The sequence below is a fragment of the Spodoptera frugiperda genome, chromosome 13, assembly GCF_023101765.2.
Source record: "Spodoptera frugiperda isolate SF20-4 chromosome 13, AGI-APGP_CSIRO_Sfru_2.0, whole genome shotgun sequence".
In the NCBI taxonomy this organism is placed as follows: domain Eukaryota; kingdom Metazoa; phylum Arthropoda; class Insecta; order Lepidoptera; family Noctuidae; genus Spodoptera; species Spodoptera frugiperda.
In genome coordinates, this window is record NC_064224.1 from 2,337,684 (window position 1) to 2,357,573 (window position 19,890).

Sequence of the window (19,890 nt, forward strand, 5' to 3'; positions counted from 1 at the left end):
GCAGTATTAAAAAATACCGTCTCAACAAAAAAGCAAGAAGATATACAAAAAAAGGGGAAAGAAATGAAGATTCATTTCCACCATTCCGATTTCGTGAATGCACAATTCATTTCGTACGTCCGAGTTTCCTGTAAAGCCCAAGCCTGCCAGACATAAGTGAATGGAACTTCAAAACCATGTTGATTTGAAAGGAAATTATTTCGAGTTTTTCATCGAGGGTTCTGTCGAGTTGTTTATGTTTGCGAGTTTGTTCAAATATGAAGGAAATTAAATGCGGAGTTTTGGATAAAAGGGGGTTTTTGTTGCATTGTTCTATTTATTGTAGAAAGTGTTGCTTCTTCAAAATATACGTATACAAAAATTTTTAATGGACCGGAGTGATACCACGTCCTCACAGAATATCAACGTGAAACAACGCTTGCGTTGTGTTTCGTTGTGTAATTTAGGTAACGAGAGGTCAAATTACCCCCTTCCCAATCTTCCGTTTTCCCGATTCCCCAACAAGCTTTAAATTCCTAACCGCCAAAGGCCGGCAACGCGCTTGGGTGTTGGTGTTTCGGGTGTCCATGGGCGGTGGCGATTGCTTAACATCAGGTAAGCCGTTTGCTCGTTTACCGGCTTATACCATAAAATAAAAAACAATATTTTGCAAACACCATGTTAAGAAGAATTTCTCTTTATGCAGATATAGATATCAAAACATTATGTAAAAAGTTTTTCAAGTTTGAAGCCAACATGATCCATATTTCAATACCATTTGTAGTTTAAGCTTTCCATATTTCAAAACCAACAGAAGACTTGGACGTATTTTACAAGAATTCTAGAGAAAAGTTTTAGAAGATGGTAAGAAAACTTCACTTGAAAACTAGACGTTGAAAGTTAGCGCTGAAAAATGATAGCAAGAAATGATAGTTCTGTTTGTAAGGTTTTTCAGATTTTGTCTATTCTTTTTTCATTCGTACTTCTTTGTGTCATTAGTAATGTTTTGGAACGCAGCTGCTTAATTTTATTTATTTTCAGCCGTGATCGTCCCACTGCAGGGCAAAGGCCTCCCTACCCTCCTTCCACTCGTCTCTATGCAGAGCTTTCTGTGGCCAATCCTTTTCATAAGCTTAATTAAGGCAGCCATTTTAAAAATCGACTTCTGTAAAGTCAAAACCTAAATCTGAAGATCTAAAACACAAAAGAATCACGCGCATATCGGACCAAAAATATTTAAGTATTCGATGTACAAATCTATGAATCACAAAAAAATTACATCGTTCAACTACTTATAATGTTAATAAAATAAAAACTATTGAACCACTCTGAAACATTTTTTATGGGACCAAATTTCAGCTAATCAATTTCGAACAAAAAAGAATCACGCAAATCGTCGATTAGGACACCGATTAAGTCCATAAACCTCAATGTAATCGGTGAGAAAAGAAACATACCGGTCGAATTGAGAACCTCATCATTTTTGAAGAAGTGTTGCAGTATCTATCATTAATGAAATTTAATATAAATGCTAAGAAAAATAATAATTAAATATTATCAATAAGAAATAAAATATGATTTTTATCTTTGTGACGATATTTAGATTAATAAGATACCTACACTAAATTAGCTAAAAAAAATATAGTTTACCCCAAAAAAATGTGGTTGTTACCCATAAATTGTCTCATCATTATCTTGAGGTAAGCTTCAATAATAATAATTACTAATTTTCTCTTGAATTGTATCCTTCAAAGAATAAAATTAAATGACAATACGTATTTACGTCACCTTCCCTTGGCTACATAAAACAAATGATAGTGTTATCACCTCCAAGATATTCTAGAAATATGGACGAATCTTAAAGTGGATTTAAAATTGTATTTTAAGAATTCATGCAGCGCTCGCGTAGTATTGGGATAGCTTTGTCGCAGTAAGATTCAAATATTGCACAATATCGCAGTACATTTTCTCTAAAATCTAAAATAGCAATACTTTAGTAGAAACCGCTTATTTGTTTGAACTGAAAGAACATAAGTCGAACCATGGAGCTACTTTCAGATAATAGAGTAGGTACATCATTTCGTTCATTACTATATATGGAGCCTATTTCTCCGTAAGACCCGAAGACTAGGTGTTGGGAAGTCATGAGTCTTAAAATCATGTTGAGCCATTGAAAAATTGATAGTAAACATCATATTTCAAACTTTCAAACGTCTCAGCGTCAACCGCAAGTTGCCTGCCAAACGAGACGATTTATGACCAAACGTGACAATAGGGTAGTTGACCAATTTTTATTTTAATGTCCGTCGTGTAGATATATTTTAAAACATTAGGCACGTATTTTTTATTTTCTTACGGAAACAAAATTAAATACTTTCGCAGATGTATCCATTTGAAATACCGCGGGACGTTACTTTTAGATACGTTTTATACGTAGAAATGACGTATTAGCTCCCATTTCTAAACTTTCTCATATGATGAAATAAAAAAAAATACGTGTCTAATATTTTTTCACTACCTAACTGACGGACTAAATAAATTTTAAATTTTCATACCCGTCATCTTACCCATTGTGGGTTTATGAAAATGATTCTGATTACTATGTCGAAAAATAGAACTTAAAACGAACTCCAGACGCTTCCTAGCTCATTGTAAACCGCTAACAAACTGTCTGGTCAAAGCAGAACAATCTAAACTGTACGTTGTTATCATTGTTCAATGTTTGTCTAACAACACATCACGCTATACAAAACCAGTGTACCTTGGTCCCGCTCTCTATGACCTTTCCTTACATTCGACGGTCAGCTTACATTGGTGATACATAGCTTGATGTGTACTTGTGTGTTGCCCATTACTTTTATTTCAGTCCACTGTAAATGTAAGACAGTGACAAATGGAGCAAATATATAGAAACTATTTGTTCTTGATTCAGAAATAACGAGGATGTCTTGTATGGAACGAAATTGCAGCACGATTTTTATGGAAGACTTATTTTATGTATGTAGTGATTGTGAAGATTTTTGTAAAAACGTTCTCCCCGCACTAGATTTTTTTCCCAGTATTTTGGGTGTATATTTATAACAAACTAGCAAACCCGACAAACTCCGTTTCGCAAACAATGATTTTCCCTGTTTTCCTGCTTTTCTCTTAATTTTTTTCCAAAATTTTGTTTGCTATAAACCTCACGGAGCCCGACCCCATAGAAGCCGGAAAATTTGAAATTTTAAGTACAGGTTTCCCCTCGATGTTTTCCTTCACCATTTGTCAATGGTGTCTAAATAATCTTAGAAAGTACGTATAACTCGGAAAATGTCACATTGATAATTGGCATCAAGGTAAGTTTCGAACACGCACTCTCATCTCTTCTCTATCTAATATTATAAAGCTGAAGAGTTTGTTTGTTTGAACGCGCTAGTCTCCGGAACTACTAGTCCGATTTGAATAATTATTTTTGTGTTGGATAGCACATTTATCAAGGGAAGTTATAGACTATAAAACATCACGCTACGATTAATAAAAATCGAGCAGAGCGGGTGAAACCGCGCGCAAGTAGCTAGTGTATGCGAGCGTCTTAAACCGAGGCACCACGACTTTACAACACATTCCATAGCCCACAAACATTCAAAAAATATATAATAACACGTATCCGTCACGGTCGCTTGCCGTACGGCTGTCGTACGACATTACCCGGTCCACTGAACCGAGCTGCCACCACAATGAGTATGCAGGTTGAAAAATAAGATATATACTTGATACTACGGTGGCCTAACAGAAAAACGGTGAGGACTAACTTACATTGTATCCTCCATCAGTAATCTCCAAATTACTGACTCCTCAAATCCCCAACCTTTATAAAAAGCGATGATGCGACCAGGACCAGTCAATCAGGATCCTCCAGAGAAATCATTAAAATCGCAAACGGAAATGTAGTTTTAGCAAAATCAGTTTTATTTGCAATATGGTAGATTTCAAATTACAGTGATATTGCGTTAAGAAGTTACTGATATCCATTATTATCCATGGACTTTGGTGTAAGTTGACAAGCTGGGCACTGAGCAGGAAATTATTTTTATTTGGTACCTTTTAATCACAGATACTGATAAGTAACTTCAATATAATTGTATTCTAAAACCTCACTTAATAGCATATCATAAAGTAGACATCTAGAAAAAAAAATACGGAAACAGAATACTTAATATTATTATATATGAAATAAAATATAATATATTAAACACTCCATCATAATTCCATAAGGAAAATATATCATTACATGAGACACAATCTAAATAAAAGATGAAATTAAGATCACTCACCGCTTTAATAGAAGGACACGCAGTGTTGGGAACACAACAATATTTCGAATATCGATAAAAACATTCGATAGGACACAAAACTCATTGCACGGTAGTCAGTCGCGCGAAATATCGAAAACAGTGCGTTGTGCGTTCCACCGTCGACACGGTTCGTTGAATTGGCAACAAAGTTGTTGTTGCCACTTATCATTACGATAGTATGATGTATAATATAATAGGGATGGTCTACAGTGAGTAAGGTATCGATAAATTTTTACGTGGATTTTTTTTTGTTACTTTTACAAGTTTCAGATGTCAAGAGGTAATCGATTAATGATAATAATATTGACAAATTAACTTAAAATAACGATTAACTCATGTAAATATGTGTACTGAAAAAAGTTCTACTAGTTTCTAAAGGGGGATTCTTTATTATGAGCAGCGTGCGCGGGCAAGGTGACGTCGCGCAGCTTGCCAGTACCTAGTCACTAGGCGTATTTTACTAAATTTAGTAAAGTCAAAGTCAAAGCATTTATTTCAATTAATCCTAAATTAGGCACTTTTGAAACGTCAAATTGAATTGTCCGTCAGTCTGTCAGTAAAACTAGGTGCTAGTGAAACTAGCTAGCTAGGTAAATTTATAAATATATGGACAAAATATGGAGGCGCCTGGCCTGTCTCCGGTAGTGGCCGTCTGTCGTCACAACGGGTACAGAGAGTGAAGGAACAGAGACTGTACCTGTGTTTGCGCACACACTAATTGTACACTATAATATCTCCTGCGTAGTGGCCTAGTTTAATCAGACAGTCTGGCCACCAGGATCGGAAGATTGTTATTATATAATTCTGGTCTATATGGCGTATTACAATAATGTGGTGTACATAAATAAGTTACCTATTCCTATCTTTATTGAGGAAAAAAAAACAAACTTATTAAAGCCAAAAACCATCTTTACATCCTCATTTCCAAATACAGAAATAATGAAAAGAACTCAATTAGCTAAATTTTATTCATTACTCAATGTTGAATAAACTTCGTTAGCATCAATATTGACTGATTGGTCTCCAGAATATGTTTGATGATAAACCATCACATTCTCAGGGACCCTTGAAAACCTTTCACACAAATACATTCGTCAAACACATTTTCGAGTGCTTGAAAACTCGTTAGACTTAAGTATCCAATACAGTGTAATTTGATTATTTGTTTTTGCTTTGTATGTTATTCTTCTAGCATTTGCATATATGAAAAGACTGATTGACTGTTGATGAAGCGAAAGAGGTATGTAAGATTCGTAGCAATTGGCGTTCCATAGTTTCTGCTTGCCGATAGGTGACAGGCGTGAGGTTATGTATGTTTGCTTAGGGTTTCGCCCGCGTTCTTAGCCTATGTATCAGATCAGCAGTCGCAGTTTAAAAGGTTCAAATTTATTAGAGAGTGCTGCTTGGCCTCTGTCAAATGTGTAGTTCAGAAGGTTCAACATTATCGAAGACTGCTTATATTGCTATTAAATTAAGTTAAGTGTAGCTTATGTACCAAAGCTTACCTAAATAATTGTTGTCAAAATGTATATGTCTTATGCATGAGTATTCTTGTACCTATCTAACCAATTGCATGCCAATAATGGTAAATGTGCTGATCTTATTATATTGTATGTAACACCTATATTATGTACCACATTTGAGCAAATAAATAAATTTGAAATTTGAAATTTGAATTTGAAATTTGCTACCTGGTATTTACCAAAACTTGTGTAATTTCATAATCAGTTCTTATGATACTCGTAAAATAAAATATTTAAATCAGCAGTCACTACAAAACATAAATAACTTATACCTACAGTTGGTGGCGTTATACCGTTCGGGACTCGTGGCAAAAACATCGAACGTGCCGCTGTTCGCTACAAAAATAAAATTCAAATAAAAACCTCTGAACAAACATCGAATGGGCCCCTTTCCGTCCGGGGCCCCTTCTGACCAGAGGTCCCTGGCAATTTGCCAACTTGCCATCCTGTAGTTATAAAAACTTCGTTTTATCGATAGTAGTAAAAAATTGTAGCTACACCACTACTCAATATATTATAGATAGTCAAATTAAGGTTTTCGAAAGTAATAATAGACGTATACGTTGTCGAGTAAATTCGAAATAATGCTGAAATTTCACTAGAACGTTATTATTAATCTGCTTATGATAGAGTTTATTAGAGCTTGAAAATATGTATTGTAACGAGTTTCGCTTTCTTACACGTAGCTACAATATTTTCCAAATTAACAATAATAATCATTTCAATATTTATTCATATTATGTGTATATGTGTGGGTATTTAGCGTTTGTGGGTAATTATCACTCTATAAATAAATGGCTAGGTCAATGGCGGCTTTTACATTTATAAATTAGTTGGATTGATATAATTTTCGATAAAATGTTATGTTATTTTTTCTTATATTGCCTGTTTTCATTATCTTTAAATGATAAATGATATTTATTTTTACAAATAAGTTATAATGAAACACGTGAATCTCTTAAATAACTAGATGAGACCGGCATTTCCTATCGCACTTCTCTGAGAAGAAATGCCGAAACAAACTCAGAGGTCCTAGTTTCTTTTAAAGTCCAGACAAAATCAATTAAATATCGGAGAATCGTGCAAGTTGATTCTGATTGAGGAAAGAACCACAACACTTTGAGCAGACCTATTCAGATGGCAGCACGCATGTGTCAGTTTACAATCAGCTCCCTATTCAGTCGGTCTTCTTTGCTCTCGTGCGCTGAGTCAGAAGAATCCATGTTATCTCTTTGTACTGCTAATGTTGTCCAGGAGTCCGAAACATGTCATGTAGGAAGTCGATTATATTAGCTTTTACATAGTACATGTAATAAATTAAGCAGCACCTCTATATTTGATATACGGAGAAAATTTTAATAAAACAATAAAAGGATTTATAGATTAAAAGTTTCTTTATTTGCATAAATATGTGTGTGTACATACTTAAAAAGTGCATTCTAACAATACTAAATTAAGTGCAGTCATGTTTGCATCACGGTTACGTGCGAAATCAAGAAAATATAAATACAAAAAATTAAAACAAAAATGATTTACAAAATATTTAAACTGCCATGTCTCGTCCTGACGGATAGATTTCGTTTTATTAATTTCTTTCCTTAGTCTTTATATCGAGTGTACCTTTTGATATTTAATTTTTTAATGCACGACAAACAGGTGGGTGGTCCGGTGATTTTTCACAGATGAATGGTGCTGGCCTATCACACCAGAGGTCGTTTAGCAACCCGGATCTATATATGGAACCACATCGTTCTCCTGGTTTGGAATTGTTTGGTTCTCCTAAAGAGAATTTGCTGTACCCAGCCTCATCTAAGGTTTTACCTAAAAATAAAGAATATTTGATCAAGTGGTTGCATTGTTTGAACTTCAGGTTAACCAAAAAAGTGATTGTTTTCGCAGCATACTGTATGCAGCATCGTCCTCCCGCTCGCAAATTAAAGCTCACATAGCAGGAGCGTAATAAGAAAAATACACTGCATGCAAAAAGTCACCCAAATCACACAAAAACCTTCTTGGCGTGGCTGTCGACCAGTCAACATCTCCTGTGTCCTGAGGATCCTCTATGGAGGAGCTAAACTCATGTCGAGTGTGGTATGTTTCCTGTAGCATTATGTATTTCCATCTGTAGAAACAATCCCCAAAATTGTTGTTTAAAAAAAATCAAGATTCTTACCATGAATTGTCCTCCAGTCCCCATATTCACCCCAGTCATGGACACCAATGAAGGCAACGTCCTTCCAGAAATTGCCTACCATCTTTCCAGCTGGGTATTTTGCGAAGAGTTCCTTCAGTACTGTAGCTTCGGTATCACCGTTGATTATGGCAAGGTGGCCACCTTCAGCAGAACACGCGAAGTTGGCACGCTCGAACGTGCGAGGTACCGTGTGGAACTTATAGCAAGAGCCCGTTCTCTGATCCAATCTATATTCTAAAAAGAAAACAGGAATTAAATGTGACATCAGGAGTGATATTGATTGTGATGGAAAGTTTATAAACGTTAATCTTTAGGCTCCACAAAAGGCAAAGCAGTCAAATCCGAGAGACAAGGGTGGCCCCTTGTCCGCTCGTTGCCATTTATGACCAGTTTATCATGGTCTCACGTTGTACGAAGGGCTAAAATTTTAAGAATTATAGACAAGGAATTACTTTTACGAGATTTACAAGCAAACCTTCAAACCTATAAGATTTTTCAAAATCCACACCCACAAACTTGAGATTAAGCTCTATTGACACCCCACACAATACCCAAAAATAAAATTGCGTGCTTTAAATGTGCCCTTCTCTTAAATTTTATTGTAACATTGCAATGGACTACAATCAAATGAGGACTATATGGACAAAGTCAAAGCATTTATTTCAATTAATGTCACTTTTGAAAAGTCAAATTGAATTGTCAGTCAGTCTGTCTGTCAGTGAAGCTTGCGTGCTCCAAAGTGTAGCTTTGAATGGGACAATCCATTTATTTTAATAAGACCCATAGCTCAGCAGTTATCTGTATCGGGATGGTGTTGAATGGTAGATACTTTTTTTTATAAGCTTATTTACTCCGTGTTCTCCACGGACTCCTGGTCCGTGCCCTTGTCATACAATGTATGGTAGATACTTACCAGGATCTATAGTTCCACAATGATTGGCGTCAGACTTAAGGTCACCTGAACGGAAGCAGATGTAAGGTCGAGTCTCAAGACAGGATCTGTCTGCCATTTCGCCATTCCCATTGAACGTGATACAGCTCTCATTATTCCCAGCATTATTTGGCTCATTTTCTGCCCAAGCTAATGGTACCTCATTTAGAGATATACCTGGAATTTCATTTGATGTTATTACTTTTACAAGTGAGTTGCGTTGCGTTAGCCGCCCTTGGAGATCTCACTCACACGGTGAGATACAGACAAAGCAAACGTAGGGATGTTTTAGTTTTTAGTCAGTAAGAGTCTGACACTCCCTCTCGCCTCGCCCAAGGCGGGAGAAGTCATTGGATGATTTTCCCCCTCAAAAAAAAAAAAAATCGGTTTTATTATGAGTCCGTGCGGTCACTGGGTGATTTTTTCAAAAACTTTTAACTTTTATTTAACAAATCATTGTTCTCCCGCGTTATTAAGCATTGTGGTAGCTTATTATCGTCCTTATTTTTATTGGATTGGTTGAGAGCAGTGTCACAGTTTATTATAATTTATTGAAACCAAATTTTGTGTTTCAATCGGCAGAATTGTGAACTTTCGGTTGAGGATAATGACGCCGTTAACTTTTTGCAATTTTTTTCGAGGAATCACCCCACTCCTCTGCCATTTGTCTCAAAACATTAATGTAAATAAATGATTGATGGTTTTTCGGGACATAAAAGTATGACAGATTTTTTTGTATTACTAGCTGACCCGGAAAACTTCGTACCGCCTCAAACATTTTTTTATTTTCTCATCTTTTAAACCTTCCCTAGACTAAATAAATCAAGACCAATAATTACCAAATCGTTCCACCCGTTCTTGAGTTTTAGGGAGACTGAACAACAATTGCGTATTATATATGTATTTAGATTATTTTCTTATATAATTTACTTATACTAAAGTAAAGTAATTAAAAATTTGTTGTGAATAGAAATACCTTCAATACTGTAGAAGTCGCCTGGTGAAACAGTTGCATGAAGTCCCGTGAAGATTTCTGATTCTGCCGTGAAAAAGTTTTTTATGACATGCTTCATCTCGGCTTCTATATCTGCGTTTAGTGGGGAAGCCAGTATTGCACCTAGTTAGATAAATAAGAAAAACGTGAATTATTTCTCTGTTACCTAATATTACACACCTTCGCATAGCACAGTCTATTTTTTTCTTATCAAGGGGCTTAGTTCGAGATTTGTTTTATTTGCGTTGCCCCACACTAGGATTCACAAGCCCATGACACCCAGACCCGAAACAACAATTTGTGGATCACACAAAGAGTTGCTCCGTGTGGGAATCGAACCCGCTACACGTTGCGTGGCAGCCAGTTTGTCTTACGTTTAACGAGATCGTAAGGACAACACGTTTGGCACTCTGATTGGCCGATGTGAATGAACCATACCGGTGTGTATTATCTTAGTATATGTATTATTTATTGAGTACTAGCTTCTGCCAGTGGTTTCGACCCCCTGGGATAAAAGTAGCATATGTTTCTTTTATGGTATATGACGCAAGCAATTGTTGCGGCCCTTGGACACCAGAAAAATCAGAGGGTGTTAGACATTGTATGTGTTGTTGAGGAATTAGAGATTTTATTTTTATTTGGGTTGTCCCAAATAAAAATAAAATCTCTAATTCCTCGGGCACCCTCCCATACCCCTGCAACTCCTGTAATCCAGTATCTACAGTAAATACATCTATGAAAATACCGGAAAACTGAAGTCCAATGCGTCCCAGGGATATGATTGACTGTCTTGGATCCCGCAACGAAACAAATCAGAAGATGTTATTAGAGAAGAAAAAAAAGAGGAAGTAGGGATTGGGAAGATTGTCAGTCGCAGGCAAAAACTAGGTCGCTTAGCTGGTGAACTTACCTTCCAACGCGCAGTGCAGTCGTGCGTCAGCCCAAGTAGCTGGTATCACCACATGTTTGAACCAGCCCTTCGCTCCCGTGCTGTATTTGTAGTCACAACGAAATGCCGCATCTATAATCAAAATCAAATGAATTATTAAAACGGGTTAACAATGCCCTTTTAAAAGTAGAAGTATTAAGTGAAGCAAAAATGGTAGGTCTAAGGTAGCTGAGCTGCGGACTACCTAGCGGGTTTACCGGGGCTCCGGCTCGAAGGGCAGGGGCAGGAACGGGGTGGCTTTTAGTCAGTAAGTCTAACACTCCCTCTCGCCTCATCTAAGGGAGCTCCCGTCATCGTTTCCAAAGTCGGTGATCTCATTATGATTTGGCCATCTTTGATTCATATAACGCTAAGGGTGATTTTCCACCAGAGATGTGCTACGATGATGTAATAGCTGTGAAACTATGTGACCGTTTCCACGCATACTAAGCTATGTCGCTGTGCATGCAGCTCGAGTATGCGATGTATCGACCAATAGGGGATAACTTTTATAATCATCATACATACACAGATACCATTAGCATTTTAAAAATAAATTAAATTGCATCAAAAAAACCGAAAACGTTACCTATATAACAAAATAGAGAGAATATCCAAATAACAGAATATTTTACACCGGTCTTCATGTTGTTAGTTAACACACGTCTTCATTAAATTCAAACTCGATGGTGTTATGAAATCGGTGCCTATAATATCAGGTTTTTATAACTAAATATCAGTTGGGCACTCCTCCTCAAAGTTTTAGGGCAGAATATTAAAAAAATCATCATCATCATCAGCCGAGAGACCTCCACTGCTGGACAAAGGCCTTCCCCTTAGTCCTCTACGTAGAACGACAAGCCGCCACCTGCATCCACTGGCTCCCCGCGACTGTGACGATGTCGTCGGTCCACCTAGTGGGAGTTAAAAAAAATAGGAAAAGAATTTTCTTGATTTTTTGTGGTATAAGCCGATAAACGAGCAGGCGGATCATTTGATCAATATGTTCTAAATTGCCTTATATAACGTGTAACAAAAAGGGGGTATACATATCAAGTGCACTAGCAAAACTTTCTCCGCGCGCGCGCACGGTGCAGTGGTGCTCTTATCGCTGTTAATTATTTCTTTTATTTTTTGCTATCTCCGTGGCCTATTCCGGTTTGTGTTGTTTATGTTGTGTGCCCTGTGTCTGAGTGTGGTATAAGTAAGTAGTTAGGCGAATTAATCCACGTAATTACGTTTTGTGCAGCACATTTTCGGTAAGTCCATTTATTTCTTTTATTGCGGGTGGCAAGATATAAACTTGTGTGTAATTTTATAGTTTATTTCTTTATATTCGTACGAAGTTTTATTTCCAATTGTTGCCGAGAATTATATAATTAATAATAAACGATGTCGTCGCATAATGACCCGCCCGATCGTGACGGCTTTCGAAAAAGCCGATTAACTCCGCGATCGCCGCCGTGTAGCTCAAAGCGGTTATTCAGCGAGATCGAATCTCCAACGTACGCGACTCCCGAGGATAGGTCGTCCAAGCGTGTACAAACGTGCGTTTCGCCGAATTTGTCATCCCCGGCGAGTGAGAGTAATAAGGGCTACACAGACCTTATGACTGAGGCAACCCAACTATTGTCGAAAATTAATGAAATCGTGCTCGATTCGCGTTTAGCCACAGGCAGCAAAACAACGATCGTTGAGTTAACCCAGCGCGTCACGGGTATTGTCGCGATTTTGGCGGTGAAATCGTCCTGCGTCGAGACGAAGCTGTCGAACACGGAACGCGAGTTGGATAAATTTAAAACGTCATCATCAGTGATAGCGGACAGTAAGCCGGTGCAAAATAAGCTCTCGTATGCCGAATCTTTGAAGCTTCGGTTACCCAAAGTCGCGCCCGCGATGGAATCCCGCGCGCCGCTTCCGTGTGTTGTCGCCTACCCCACAACCGAGCGCTCAGCTGATTTTGCGTCGTCATCGGCGACTAAACAGGCGCTTATGAAGGCGATTAAACCTTGCGACGACGGTTTCCAAATTGTAGGAGTTAAAAAAACCGCGAAGTCGGGTGTCGTATTGCGTGTTGCTAACGAGCGGCAGATAAAGAAGCTTGAGTCCGTAGCAGCGATTCGTACCGCCGGTTTGCGTTTGGAAAAGCCAAAAGGTCGTAGGCCGCGTATCCTTGTCAAGGACATCCCTGGTTCTATGGAGGACGCCGCGTTTTTGACCTCACTATATCGTCAAAATATTAGTGGGGAAATCGAAGTAAAGGAGCAAGATTTTATTAAATCTTGTAAAATTACCCGCCGGCGTACTTTGCAAAACGGTCGTAAGTGGGTTGGCCTTGAACTAGACGCTAATATACGTAAACATCTTGTTACGACAAAAGACAAACTTTTTATAGATTGGGCTACTTGCCGATTCATAGACGATGTAGAATTAGTTAAATGCCACTTGTGTCAGCAGTTCGGCCACGTTAGGAAACATTGCACGGTTAAAACACCCACCTGCGGTAATTGTGCTGAGGCGCATGAATCACACAACTGCCCTCATATAAATAATAAAAATTTTGTTCCAACATGCGTGGCGTGCAAACGTTTCAAAAAACCTCACGACCACCGTTGTGGTTCGCCCGAGTGTGGCACCTACAAAGCTAAACTCGAACAACTCATATTAAACACCACCTATTAAATAATAATATGGATAGGTTGACTATAGGGCAACTAAATCTACATAACGACAGGGTTGCGACGTCCGAGTTAGACAAACTAATAGTCGACTATCAGCTTGACATTGTACTTGTTCAAGAACAGTATCAAAATGCCCACTTACGGCACAGGGTAGTGCAGCTGAACAGTAGGTCACGAGCTGGAATTTACGTCACGAGATCATCTAATTTCACAGTAACATCTATAACTAATTTAATGACGTCACACTGTGCCGTGGCGGAGATTGCCTCAGAAAACTTTAAACTTTACGCTGTGAGCTGTTACTTTCAATATTCTGACTCAGTTACTCCTCACATTCATCACCTCCGTCACGTCTTGCAATCGCTTGCGGGCTCCAAAATTATAATTGGCGCCGACGTTAATGCGTCTTCATCCTTATGGTATGGCAAAGTTAGGGCTACTGACATGGAGCGGCGTTGTGCCGTTGAAGAATTCATTGCCGAAATGAATCTCTCCATACATAACACCCCTGATGCACCACCTACTTTTTGCAGCCAAATGGGCGAATCTTGTATTGACGTCACACTTTCTAGTTCGGACGTTAGCTTGGATAGGTGGCGTGTCCTACCGGATGCCATGCCATGTCATGTAGTGACCATCGCCTGATCGTGTACGAATTTGTCTCGGGATTACCCCGGGGTCCAACGCTTTGCAGTAGTGGCTTTAGATATAAAACTAAGGGCGCGGACTGGAACTTCTTTAGCTTATTATTTGCATCTCAGGCCACAGACTTCACTCGCAAAGACCTTTCGGCCGAAGAAGGTGCTGAAATCATGTCGGATACTTTTACTTACTGTGCCGACATTGCGTTTGGTCGGGGATCCTTGACCAGTACGCGCAGATGTGACTGGTGGAATAATTATCTAGTCGAACAACGTAAATGTTTTCGTAAAGCGCGCAAACAATTAAATAGATTAAAAAAACGTAAAGTTACTGGTTTTGCATTTGATGAAGCATTGATTGCGTTTAGAGTTGCCAGGTCACGCTATAGGGCTTCAGTGGAGAAAGCTAAGGGTAACCTGTTGCGGAGAGTAGTGCAGAGGCTGGATAGCGAGGGTCCGTGGTCGCCTCTGTACCATGAGTTCAAAGCCAACAGATCCGTCGATCTGGCGTTCGTACAGAACATAAAAGTCAACAATGTTCACACCACTGGTATTGAGGAGACAACGGAAGTTCTACTCGATGAACTCATCCCTGACGATGTATCCGAGACAGATAGCGATTATCATCAACAGATTAGGTCGTGGGCGGCTATACCACCCAATTCACCGGTGTCTGATCTACCTTCCATCAATGAGCTCGTAACTGTTATTAAAACGTTGCCTATGAATAAATCGTCTGGTGAGGATAAAGTTTCAAATAAAATGATAATAGAAGCGTGCAAATCTGCGGCTGACGCGATCCTGTCTGTCTTTAATCGTTGTATAGCGGAGGGCGTCTTTCCTCGTATATGGCGACGTGGATTCATTCGCATAATACCTAAGAATGGAAATAAACCACCCGATGACCCTAAGTCATACCGGCCTATTACGCTTTTACCATCATTAGGAAAACTTCTTGAGCGGCTTATCGTTCCTCGTTTGCTGCCTGGTGGACCGAAATTTCACAATAATCAATTTGGTTTCACTGTGGGTAAATCTACTGTGGACGCAGCTCTCTCTGTCCGAACCATAGTGACTTCGTCTGAGCACAAATATGTAGTAGGCATTTTTCTAGACATTTCCGGTGCCTTTGATAACGCGTGGTGGCCAATGCTACTCCTTAAACTGAAGGGTCGTGGTTGCTTTAGTAACATATACAAACTATTATACACTTATTTTCTTCACGGTTCTGTAAAACTGAAACTTGGTAATTTTTCTCGGTCGAAGTCGTTGTCAATGGGATGTCCTCAGGGCTCGGTTATTGGCCCGTATCTGTGGAATTTAGGGTTTGATGATTTGCTCGCGACCCCCCCTTCCTTCTGGTTGTACGTTGACTGGATATGCGGATGATGGCCTTTTGTTAATACAATCAAATACTCGAGCCGGACTAGAGAATTTAGCTAAGGACTGCCTCAGTAGGATCTCGCGATGGGGCGAACGTAATCGATTAACTTTTGCACCCCATAAAACCTATCAGTTATTGCTTAAAGGAAATTTGAAATCATGGCCGTCTATTAAATTCAATAACGTTCCCGTCAAACGTAAGGAGTCGGTTTGCTATCTCGGTCTAGTCCTAGAAAAGAACTTTTCTTTTATTGAACATATTAAGACTATTAGTGAGAAAGCCAAAAACAATTTCTATGCGCTCACGCGAATTTCGAAGGCTACCTGGGGTCTCTCTTTTCTTACGCTCAGAACCATCTACGGAGCAACCTACCTGGGATGCGTGTGCTACGGGGCACCAGTGTGGGCTGATAGGGCCACAATAGGCGCGGTACGGCGAAAGCTTCTCCAAGGTCAGCGTCTAGCCTTGATCTTTCTGTGTAAGGCTTATAGGACGGTTAGCACAGAGGCCCTACCTGTGCTCGCGGGACTGCTTCCAGTCGATCTTGAGGTGCAGCGACGTGCTGCCATGTACTATAATGCGAGACCTAACTTTTCCGCAAACTTTCTAGCACAACGTGATCAAAGCAAAATTAATAGATTGCTCAAGCCATTAACGGACGTCTGGGATGAACTTCTGACTGAGTGGCAGTGTAGATGGGAATCTTCCACCAAGGGCCGCCACCTCTATCAGTTCTTTCCATCCGTGCATGAGCGACTGGAGAGGACATGGTTGGAGGTGGATCACTGTGTTGCCCAATTTCTTACTGGCCATGGCAACTTTAAAAGCAAATTGTTCTCATTTAAACTCGTTGATTCACCATGGGGCCAATGTTCGACAGCGGAGTTGCAACATGAGCAATCCGCCCATCACATACTCTGGGAGTGTGGTCTCTGGCAATCTGAGCGTAACACTATGTTGGATAATTTAATTGTTTCATCAGGTGTAGTCTATTACACGGACCTTGTGGAGTCTCGAGCAAATTTCCGTGCGTTTAGGCGTTTTTGCCATACCTATTATTGGAAGCAAGTATAACAGCTCACGCATAGGACCCATTTAGTATTAGCATTTAATATTTTAGTTTTAAGTAAAATTTCCGTGGTGCTTGGCGACTGGGCTTCTCCCAGTTGTGCAGTCTCTTTTGTGCCTTAAGGCTTAAGTCATCCTGTCTCCTGCATTAAATTCACCGAGGGAAGTGGAAACTATCGTTTTCTTTTCTTCTCCTCTAATAACATCTTCTGATTTGTTTCGTTGCGGGATCCAAGACAGTCATTCATTTCCCTGGGACGCGCCGGACTTCAGTGTTCCGGTGTTTTCATGTTTGTATCTACTGTAGATCCTGGCTTACAGGAGTTGCAGCGGTATGGGAGGTTGTGGCGGGCTTGTCCCATTAAAAAAAAAAAAAAAATATCAAGTGCACTGTTTCTAGATAACATAACAAACGATACGGGAAGGACTTTTAAATTCATGTTTTCATGGTACCAAGTTATGATTGTTTCAAATCGCGTCGGCGCGCGAATCAAAATTATGTAGACAGGTACTAGGCGATCAGATTTACAGAAAAAATGTTTCGTAATATTAGCGAGTGATCCCTGTAGTGTTGTGACACGTTTGTATGATTTGAAATCAAGAACCATGCGATACTAAGTATTTGGTACTATTTTTTTAAACCTGTTTTAAGCTGAAACTTCGTGTAGAGATTCTATTCAACCTGTATTCATCAGCGCTTCTTGATGTATATGGCCATTTTGTTACACGTTGTATATTTGAGAACCTCCGCCATACAAATGAGTAGTGTTCATTGAAGTAACTCGTGTAAGAAATCCATTAGAACTCGATAACAAGCTATTAAAATAAAATAATAGTATACACCATCCAATGGTGACTTTCAATCAAGATTATCTTTATAGCTTCTATTTGTATTATATTTATCGTCTTTAATCTTTTAAAATTACCTATCAATTGAGAAGGTTAGGAACAAAAGATATCATTTTTAATTTATTTAGGAGAGCCATGCTTTAACGATTAGTGTTACCACGGCCTCACCGAACCGACGTGAAACAACGCTTGCGTTGTGTTTTTCAGTGTGAGTGAGGTTACCGAGGCTCCATTACCCAAATGCTGATGACCCCAACAACTCTTAGATTCCTAACTCCCAAAAGGCCGGCAACGCACATGTAACGGCACTGGAGTTTCGAGAGTCCTTGGGTGGTGGTCATTGCTTAACATCAGGAGATCCGTCTGCTCGTCTACCGGCTTAAACCATAAGAAAAAATAAAGCATTATGATCGACAGCGTACGTTCATTCTTAAAGGAATTAAATACTTACTACAAACGAAATTTAATAAATATGGATACAATATTATGTTTATAAAGCTTATTTTAGACTACGGAATCCACAGGTGTGACATTCATTAATTTTGGGTAATACAGCGTGCAATATGACATGTCTTCGAAATAATTTCACATAGGTTTAAACAATTTGTGATTTTCTATGTTTTCTCTAAAAGGGTATGAAAATTCAAAATCTAATTAGTCCATCTCAGTTAGATAATAAAAAATATTAACACGTTTTTTATAAATCGGTTATCGGTTACACTACTTAGACACAACGGAGTTAAGTTTAGGAGCGGGAGGTCGTTACGTCATTATCTTTGGGGGAGGGGAGGTATCAAATGACTTCTCCCGCCATAGGTGAGGCGAGAGGGAGTGTCAGTACACAGTATAGTGACTTTCCATCCTTATAAAAAAATGGTGTGTGTAATTAAACTAATATACAAACAAGAGTACAATGACAGATAGAGCCCAGTACGGATGATGTCTGATCCGGAGCTGCAGACTACCTAGCGGTTTTACTAGGTCTCCGGGTCGAAAAGCAGGATAAGGAGCGAAAGGTTGGTTTTTAGTCAGTATGACACTGACACTCCCTCTCGCCTCGCCCAAGGTGGGAAAAGTCATTAGATGATTTTCCCCTTTTAAAAAAGGTTACTATAACACACAACGTAATCACTACATTAAAAACCAACTTAATAGTTTATGGCACATAGATAATTTACGCAATTTTGTTTTATAATAACAATAAAATAAAGATTATTTATTATTTATTTATTTATTAAACGGTACATGTTAATGAACTTATGATCTAGTTTATAGTCCGACAAAACTAATTTTAGTTTTCTGTCGGATCCAATAATGTATTAGTAGTTTATCTTTACAATAGTATAATGTATAGTAAAGATGACGGTGTATAATATAACGAAAACGCGCCTACAATAAATGGTTGCGCAAGAGGTTGCATACATACACATTGCTATACCTAATAGTTGCTAATTGTTTAGTAAATGTTAAGTTGTATATTGTTGTTGTAATATTTTATTAAAATACACATAATTACATTTCAATACAAAATAGTTTTGTATTGTTCACAATTGCAGGTAGGTACATTTTTACATTTCGATTTAGTCTAAAAAAATTATACTTGTTTGTTCCTATTAATAACTTATAGTTAGAAAGAAAATTGTCAACTGGTTATGAAGTGGAGGATTCAACGGAACACACAAATTTATAAATAATGCGCCTTGTTAAATTCTAATAGCAATATACTTAGAGGCCCTGTAATGCAAAAAATATTTTCTTTTGGTTTCTGACAATGTGACAAAAATACCCAAGTATCTGATGACAACATAATAATATGGTCAACAGTAAAATTTTTATACCGAGTTGTTCCAGGATTGACTTATTCGTTCTTTTGGCAGTTCATAGTACATATACATAATATAGAGTATTTATCGCCAACATTACATCTTGAAGGTACATATTTTTGTGATCTAGGGCACGACTCTTTTGACGACACCAAATAAAAAACATTTGTTTAGCACCAACCACAATGCAGCATAAGTACAGATAAAAAAATTGGCATAAACAAACAGCAAAACATACTAAACTGAAGAGTTTGTTTGTTTGAACGCGCTAATCTCCAGAACTACTGGTCCAATTTGAATAAATCTTTTGTTTTGGTGCACTTATTGAGGAAGCTATCTACTATATTATGCTATTAAACATCACGCTATGACTAATAGGAGTCGAGCAGTGGGTGGAAAACTACCATGATACTTATCAGCTGGCATAATAATTTGGGGGTTGGATAGTCCATTTATTGAGAAAGGCTATATGCTATATAACATCACGCTGCAATCAATAGGAGTCGAGCAGAATAGGTGAAACCGCGCTGAAGTAGACCTAGTTAATAAACAATATATATT

The 19,890-nt window shown here is 38.5% G+C and overlaps 1 protein-coding gene across 1 annotated transcript; it reads right to left on the reverse strand.

Annotated features, from left to right (window-relative positions):
• Nucleotides 1-7,229: 7,229 nt before the first annotated feature.
• Nucleotides 7,230-11,545, reverse strand: LOC118270504 (uncharacterized). The gene is made up of 6 exons (XM_035586106.2): nt 11,473-11,545; nt 10,866-10,976; nt 9,938-10,078; nt 8,944-9,138; nt 8,010-8,264; nt 7,230-7,657 (listed from the first exon to the last, which is right to left on the reverse strand). Exons 1-6 carry the CDS (start codon nt 11,528-11,530, stop codon nt 7,467-7,469), a joined length of 951 nt encoding a protein of 316 aa, XP_035441999.2. The 5' UTR covers nt 11,531-11,545; the 3' UTR covers nt 7,230-7,466.
• Nucleotides 11,546-19,890: the final 8,345 nt, after the last annotated feature.